The sequence below is a fragment of the Phalacrocorax carbo genome, chromosome 1 (genome assembly GCF_963921805.1).
Source record: "Phalacrocorax carbo chromosome 1, bPhaCar2.1, whole genome shotgun sequence".
NCBI lineage: Eukaryota > Metazoa > Chordata > Aves > Suliformes > Phalacrocoracidae > Phalacrocorax > Phalacrocorax carbo.
Window position 1 is genome coordinate 92,212 of NC_087513.1, and position 7,880 is coordinate 100,091.

The 7,880-nt window shown below is 43.4% G+C and overlaps 1 protein-coding gene across 4 annotated transcripts in view; it reads left to right on the plus strand.

Annotated features, from left to right (window-relative positions):
- GOLGB1 (golgin B1) overlaps positions 1-7,647 on the plus strand; it is a 51,734-nt gene extending 44,087 nt beyond the window's left edge. For all 4 annotated transcript variants that reach the window (XM_064440938.1, XM_064440953.1, XM_064440947.1 and 1 more), the window contains exons 20-24: positions 1,215-1,373; positions 1,506-1,603; positions 2,284-2,418; positions 4,579-4,684; positions 5,929-7,647. In XM_064440938.1, the coding sequence (XP_064297008.1) occupies positions 1,215-1,373; positions 1,506-1,603; positions 2,284-2,418; positions 4,579-4,684; positions 5,929-6,063 (633 nt within the window). In that variant the 3' untranslated portion in view covers positions 6,064-7,647. The remainder of the gene's footprint in view (positions 1-1,214; positions 1,374-1,505; positions 1,604-2,283; positions 2,419-4,578; positions 4,685-5,928) is intronic.
- The last annotated feature ends 233 nt before the right edge of the window (positions 7,648-7,880 follow it).

Genomic DNA, 7,880 nt, shown 5'->3' on the forward strand with positions numbered 1-7,880 from the left:
CCCAGGAGTATTTTGCTCATTGCTGTCTGTCAAGCCATTGTCAAGCCTTTGAATCCAGTGTTCCAGCCCATTTTTGACTATGTAGCAGTTCATTTGTCTGTTTCATAGCTCCTTAGTTTCCAAATGTGAAAACTGTGGGTGATGATGTTAAAAGCTGTGTGTACTGAAGCTGGCTGGGATGGAGAGGTAATTTTCTTCATAGCAGCCCCTAGGGTGCTGTGTTATATATTTGTGACTAAAGCAGTGTTGATAACACAGGAGTGTATTAGCTATTGCTGAACAATGCTTGCACAGCACTAAGGCCTTCTCCATTTCTCACTCTGGTCTCCCTGCAGTCAGTAGGCTGGAGGTGGGCAAGAGCCTGGGAGAGGTCACAACTGGGACAGCTGACCTGAATGGACAGAGGGATATTCCAGGCCATATATAGATCACATTCAGGAGGATCAGTGACAGTAGTGTCTGAATCAATAACTTTTCTGACACTAAATTTTTGTGCCCTTTCTCTAAAGTGACCAGAGTGAGAAAGGAGGAGGGAGGAGGGAAGAGGACAGAGGAGGAGAGGGACAGAGGAGGAAAGAAAGAGGGGAGAGGGAGGACAGACTGGGGGGAAGGCGGGGGGAGGGGCGCAGGGAGAGAGAGGGAGACCAGGCAAAAGGACCAGAGAGAAAGATATGTGAAGAAAGTTGTTTCCAGGTGCCATTTCTATTGTCTGGAGTTCTTTCTAGCCTCCTGCTTTCTAGACTTCTGAAAGGAGTCCCTCCTTTAGAAGGACTGGTGATCTTCAGTGCTGCCTGCGGTCTTGAAAAAGTTTATGTATTTCAGTGCAGAATCACAAGCAGTCTGATTCCCACATTGAAATGGAAGACTCAGAATTTAGCAGTCTTTAGAAAGAGAGTAGCATTCAAGAAGATAGCAAGAATATAAAATCATAATTTATTGATATTTCTAAAAGGTTTAGGTCAATCTCATTACTTCAGAAATCTTCTTTTGGAAGCGTGTTATTCTGTACGTCATGTTGACGTTTGGGACTCCTGTTCTGGAAACTTTAGCCACAAGCTACTGTAGGAGATTATCACTGGTCTTTGGACCTCAGTAATGCGCAGTTTGGCAGTTCCCATGTTCTCAATAGAATTCTTACCCTTAGTTACAGAGAGAACAGTTTTGCTTTCACAAAAATATGAGTTCTGTACTTAGCAGTTGTGTTCTCTTCTCAGCTCTCTCAGGTCTTTGAGGAGAAAAACGCCCTCTCCCTCCAGCTACGTGGTAGCAGTCGGAACATCTGTGAGAGCCATCAGCATTACAATGAGGTTCTGAACCGCTGCTTGGTGCTTGAGAGGCAGCTCCAGGAGCTGCAGTCTGCAGACAAGGACACGGTAAGGGTGGTGGTCTTGGCACAAGGGAGGGAAAAGCTTATTGCAGATGGCTCCACTAACTGTGCAGCATTGTAGCTACTTTCTACCCTCTTCATTCAGTGCTATCTGCCATAGATTCATGCTTTCTTTCAGGAGTTGTTAGCAACAGATGCTGCTCCAGGAGCACCCCAAGAAAAGAATGAGCCTCAGAGAGGCAGTTACATACCAGAACTGCAGGAGCTGCAGCTGAGGTAAAGAAAGCGTGAGAAAACAGGTGGGGATGTGGTGTGGATGTCAGTCCTGATGGAGGCCTTTGGGCTAGTGATGAGCCTATTTCTGTTACTCTTTGTCAGAGTGTTGGAAAAACTCAGTTCCATGCTAGGACCATGTGAAAGTGGAGGAACTGTTATATGCACTTGACAGGTGTCGTTAGTTAACTCTTTGGGTAGAACTTCAAAAAATTAAGAGACGATATGCAGCAGCAATTCCAGTTGACCATCACCAGCCAAACTAGCATCTTTGATGGGCTGGGTCCTCAGTAACTGCTTAAGTATATCAATGGTCCTGGTCTCAAGGCTGTTAGCCTGAGAGTGTCTGGAATTGAGACCTAGCACGTGATTCCTTGTAACCTTCTGGAACTAAGGTAGAGCACATGATTCCTGATACCCTTTCAAAATAATTTTCCAAAGGTGGGGCCATGGATGACAGAGCTAAGGAACTCCTTCCTGATGTGACACAGAGGCTTCAAGAGATTTATCTTCTCTCCTGCTTTCCAAATAATTTACATATATTAACATAAGATATCTAAGTCTGCTGTGTGAAATGGAAGGGAATTGGAGTCTGTTCACATATTGCATCAATGAATACAATAGAAACAGAATAGCCCATGAATTCGCCCTTTTTTGGCATATACTTGGCTATTTTCTGACAGGTTGTCCGAAACAGAACATTTACATAGCAGCACAAAGCAGGATCTGAGGTATTTAGAGGAGCAGCTGGAAGAAGAACGGGACCGTCGTCTTGCTGTAGAGGAGGCACTCTCTGCAGCACAGGATCACATCAGGAGGTGAGGGAGCTTGAGCAAACAAGCAGTATCACCATAAAAGTATGGTGATCCTAGCTCTGTGTTCATCTGCACTTCATTACATCCTTCTGCCAAATGTCACTGGGGGCATAGAAACAACTATACCAGGTCTGTCACAGAATCACAGAATGGTTGAGGTTGGAAGGGACCTCTGGTCATCTGGTCCAATACCCCTGCTCAAGCAGGGCTACCTAGAGCCAGTTGCCCAAGACCACGTCCAGATGGCTTTTGAATATCTCCAAGGATGAAGACTTCACAACCTCCCTGGGCAGCCTGTGCCAGTGCTCAGTCACCCTTACAGTAAAAAAAGTGTTGACTGATGTTCAGGCTATCCTTCAATTGTAGACAAAGATAGAATGAGACAACTGACGAGACATTAAGACAAATTCTGACTAGAAATGAGATGCCAGCTTTCTCAGTGAGTTAAATTAACTCTTGGAAAATATAATTTGGAGACTGGGAATTGGGTGAAGGCAGAAGAGTAGTTTTCATCCTTCCAGGGGATTTGTCTCCTCAGTAAGCACCTGTCTGTTAATGGGCAAAACAGTCTTGACTTGAAAAATGTCATTCAATTTTAATGTATTGCCAATACACGTAAATTTAATTAGAGGGAAAGCACTTCTCTGCCTTCCCCAGGCTCAACTTCAGTCTAGACTCCTCTCCTCCTCCCTTCCCAGTATCCAGTCCCATTGTTTGCACATTACACTCAGTCCCTTTGGTGAGGCAAAGGGCAGCATAGGAGGCTGGGGTCAGTATGTAGTGATTTCTCTTTGCTGCTCATTGTTTCTTACTCATTTCCTCCTTCCCCTAGCAGCCACCAACCTTTGTTAAATATGTTTGAGCAGGCGCACCATATGCTTCTTTGGTTGTAGTTTTGGCACACAGTGAGGCATCATCCATTGCCAGGCCAGCTAGAACCAGCTGTGACTGGTACAGGGCACTTCGTGGCCTCCTGCCACACAGCTCTCCCTTGCAACTCCCTGTTACTAAAACCTTGCCATTTATACCTAATACACTGTGTTTCTCAGGTTACTTCACAGGTGCCCTTACAGTAAGCAGAGAAAAGTAGGCTGACCTAGACTAGATACTATGATTAGGATGCAGTGAGTCACATGTTAGAAATTACCTTTTCTTCTCATTGACTATAAAAGTGGCGTTCATCATGTCACTTGATTGTGCTGTGCTGGTAGTTAAAATAAACTTCAGTATTGGAGTCTTTTACATGAAAACAATTACTTTCTTCTGACACACATGCTGATTCAGCCAAAAACTTATGGTCTGTGTGGAAGAATTCTGGATGAAGTTTCCTGGTAATTGCTACACAACTGAGACAGCTGTAGCCCCTTATATCATTAAAGTCTATGAAAGCATCTTACAACTGATTTCACTTCACTAACTAATGCTAGCCTGAGGATTTGACAGTGCTGCTTCTGCATTTCATTCTTTAAAAATATCTTATCCGTCTTGAACGTCTGTTACTAGAAAATTAGGTTAGTAAGAACCGGCACTTTTGGGACCAGATCTAGCTTCCAAAATAATTTCATAGACTTTAACATATACAGTTAAATCTTCTGCCCTGACTTCTTTCAAGTCTTACACTATAAAATTTCACTTGAAAGCCTCCATGTAGAACGCAGAGACCTCAGTTAAGTTAGAGAGTTTGGAATTCCTGAAAGGCAAAAGGAACAAAAGGGCACCAAAAAAATAATGAGATTTGAAGTAATGAGCTATAAATTAGTTAAGAAAGGACTCCACTGCCTGCAGCTGAATTGTCCTCTCTACCTGAGAGGAATAGTAATCTCCTCTCTGACTGTGGCTATGACTGGGCACAGGGAGTGGCTAGCACTGAGCACGTATAACTTGGTTAGAGAGCACAATATGCCTACTCCGTTATGGTTTCACCAGCCTCCTGGTAGAGGAAGGAGGACTGCTGCTAGTTGAATCACCCAGTCCTTCTGCTTAGCTTGAGCTCAGGAGGCACTACAGTTTTACAGATGAAACCAGTTCTTGTCAACTGAGTCCATGGCTTGCTTGCAATGGTTGATAACTTTTTGAAGAAATACCTCCTTTCCTAAGCTTGTTTGCAGTGTTGGTTTGGGGCATCATAAGAAACTGAATTTAATTTCATGTTTTTTGCGGCAGGTTGCAGTCAAGTGAGTGGACATCTTCCTTAAGTGCTAGCATTGATATGACTCCAGGTCATGAGCATTCCTTGCTGATTGACTCCATGGATAACAATTTCAGCAAAGTAAGAATTTCATTCACAGCTGTCAATGATGGAAGCCCTGGCTGATGCCAGAAAATGTGAATCAAATATTGTGAACCTGTAGCAGCTAAATCCTTCTGAAAGCACATTTAAATATCTTTGGGTTTGTGTAAGTTTCTGCTCTTGTCTTCCTCTGTTTTCCATGCCAAAAGCCACATATTGTTCTGATTGTGGCTCTGCTACAGTCTGCATAAACAGACTAAATTTCAGAGGTCACTAAAATGTAGGCCAGCATTGTCTGTGTCTAAAATGAAGTCCCAGATTCCTGTGGAATATTCAGGGCCTCAGTGGTGAGCAAACAGACAATGTCTGTGAAAACAGTGTGCAATCTCATGCATAAGTATATGTGTTACTGGCCCTAGCATCTGTGATGTCTGGAGAGTATACCCTTCTGTTTAGCAATGATCTCAGCTTTTCCTCACGCATCGTCTTTTAAACCTGTGTCAGTCAGGCTGGAAGCTGAATTAGAGAGCTGCTTTTTTACTGTACTGAATGACACCCTGGCAGTCACCTGTCCCGTTTTCCTAGGGATGAAGCCCTGCTAAAGAGTTTGTCCTCTGGTCTCTTCAAGACTTGGGGGTGGTGCTCTCGAGAGCAGCATCAGCAGAATTATGGCAAAAGCCATAACTGGATGCTACTCTGTGCTCATGCTTGGGGTTTGTTAGTAGAATAGACATTTTTTTCTTTCTAGTGGATCTTTGCCAGTAGATGTTACATTATCTGAGGACTCCTGGAAGAGCCACTGTAGAGTAAGGTCACTCTACAGCAACTTGTTTGACAGCTTCAGAAGTCCTTTCAGCTGCAAGTGTGAAAGAATGCACAGATAAATAATTTTCTTCTTCTAGGGCAGAGACTGAATCAGGATTCCTAGTAGCTTGAGGCTGTAATGGAAAATTACCATTTATCCATTTGTTTACACTTCACTTGGAAGGGCTAGAAATTCATAGGGACCAAATGTTAGAGGAATATGTTCTGCATTCTGTTACCCTTTCTCAAGCAGAATTGGAGGGAGCTGGTTCATGAGAAACCTGCAGAACACAGGGGAAGGGGAAATATTTCACTGAGGGTTAGCTCTAGACGTCAAATCTGGCAGTTGAATGGGTTTGGGACGGTTCATGCTCATTGGCTTAAACAAACTTATCTTCATGGCCTGGAGAGCTCTGGGTGAAGGTAGCTGTGGACTTATCCATTCCTGATACTGACTGGTCTCTCTTTTACTCTTCCAGACTCGGAATATCCTTGGATTACGACGCCTGTTACGCTCTCTCTTCCATTCCCGGACCCACTTGCCTCTGCTAGTGGGCATGTATCTGCTTGCTCTCCATATCCTGCTCTTCCTGTGCTTTACAGGCCACCTATGAAGAGGAGTAACAGCCTTTTCTTGAGCCACAGCCCTCTGTAATCTCTGGGCCTACATTCCCTATTGACAGGGTAGCACTTCACCCAGCTGCCTTCTTTTTTCCAAATCAGCCCCTAAGGAGCAGCTGCACCAAGCAACTTGCAACTGGGTTGCTTGCTGCCTGAGTATACAGCAGACAGTGCTGACACTTGGGATCTGTTTCCAGGATATCTGCCATTCCTTTGGTGTTTTTAAATGAGTGGTACATTTTCTGAGCCAGGGTCCTCACACTACAAGCTTCAAGGACAGCACTGTTCCTGTACCTGGAGGTAGCATCACTCATTTTATTATTGTGCTATGGCAGGAATAAGAAAAATATTCTTGAGTTGCTGTAGTATTTCAAAACTGCTAGGAACTGCAGGATCTTTCCCCTCTTAGACTGAATCAGTGAGTTGGCTTGGGGAAACTGTGTAGCTAGATATAAGAAAGAGGAGCTTTTTCCCTTTCTTCCATCCCTTAGATTTGCTCTGTGGCTCAGTGCTGTTTGAAATGCATATCCTAAGGAAGTTGTGGACACTTCAAGGAACATGAACTCAAAATCATGTTTCCTGCTCAGTTGCACTTTCTGTTGAAGAAAGGCCAAAATTAGTATATCTGGACCTGCCGAGCATTCCATTTAAAAACAGTCCTATGTCTGCCCTGACAAGCCTGTAAAATGATGTCAGTAACTTAGTTATTGAAAAGCAATATGAAACAAACTTTTTAGCTCTAAGTTGATAACCATGCTGTTTATAGCACGCACCTGGTACGATGGAAGATTCTTGCATACCTCTTGAAATGAGAGCAGCCATGCTCCTGCATTCTTGTCCACTCAACCCTTGTTGCAAGATGAAACCTGTACAGGCTGTGCTGAAGGGTTCCATAATGTGCTATGTGGGCTCAAATCAAAGGCAGACACTCCAGAAATAAACTGTCTCCCCTATGCTAAGGAAGGAACTAGAATTCTGAAACCTTCTGGCATCTCTGCTTTAGGAAAAGCCTGTTGTAGAAAGCTAGTGCTGGTCATTGGACTTGTTTGAATCTAAAGCAAACTGACAAAAACAGACTTGACCTTATAGGATATATGGAAAGCTGTGTTTTCTAAAGAAATCCTGAATACGTCCTGGAATTGAGACTGCCCTCTTCCAGTGGGAGAATGCTGGATGCAAAGAAGATAGTTCTAGTCGAGTTCCCTGTGAGAGACCAAGTGGTCATTCTGTTCATGAGTACTTGCCAGAAGGATTGTATCTGCCTCTTGTTAAGAGTATTAACAGTCACATTTTTCCCATGGGAAAGAGGTAGTTCTTTTGATATTGCTAGTAAACAAAGATTATCTAGCCAGTGAACAAAGCTTGTTTGAGGATGGATTGATTTCACCATAGTAGCTAAAATAACTGGATCTCTGGCAGGTCCAGAACATCAGCACTATATATCCATTTGTGTACTACCCTTGATTATCTCTGTGGACTTCCTCAACTATATAAAATTCAGTGACCAAATACTTTGCCTATAGCTTCCTGGGGCATGTGCTCCTGTATATATAATAAAGATTATTTTTCAGATGGAATTTGTGTAATGTCATCATGTAAATGTCAGAGGTCTCTTGAGGGTATAGCGCTGCTGTATCATACCTTTTACAGGACCACCATGGGACTGTAAGTCACTTTTGTGTACACATGTGTGTTGATTGCAGAAGCTCTGTTTCTTCATGTTATTTGAATGCTTATGGAGATGACCTTTTTCCCCTCTCTCAGCCTTTTTCAGCTTTTGCTGCAATGACAAAAGACAGAAATAGCAATT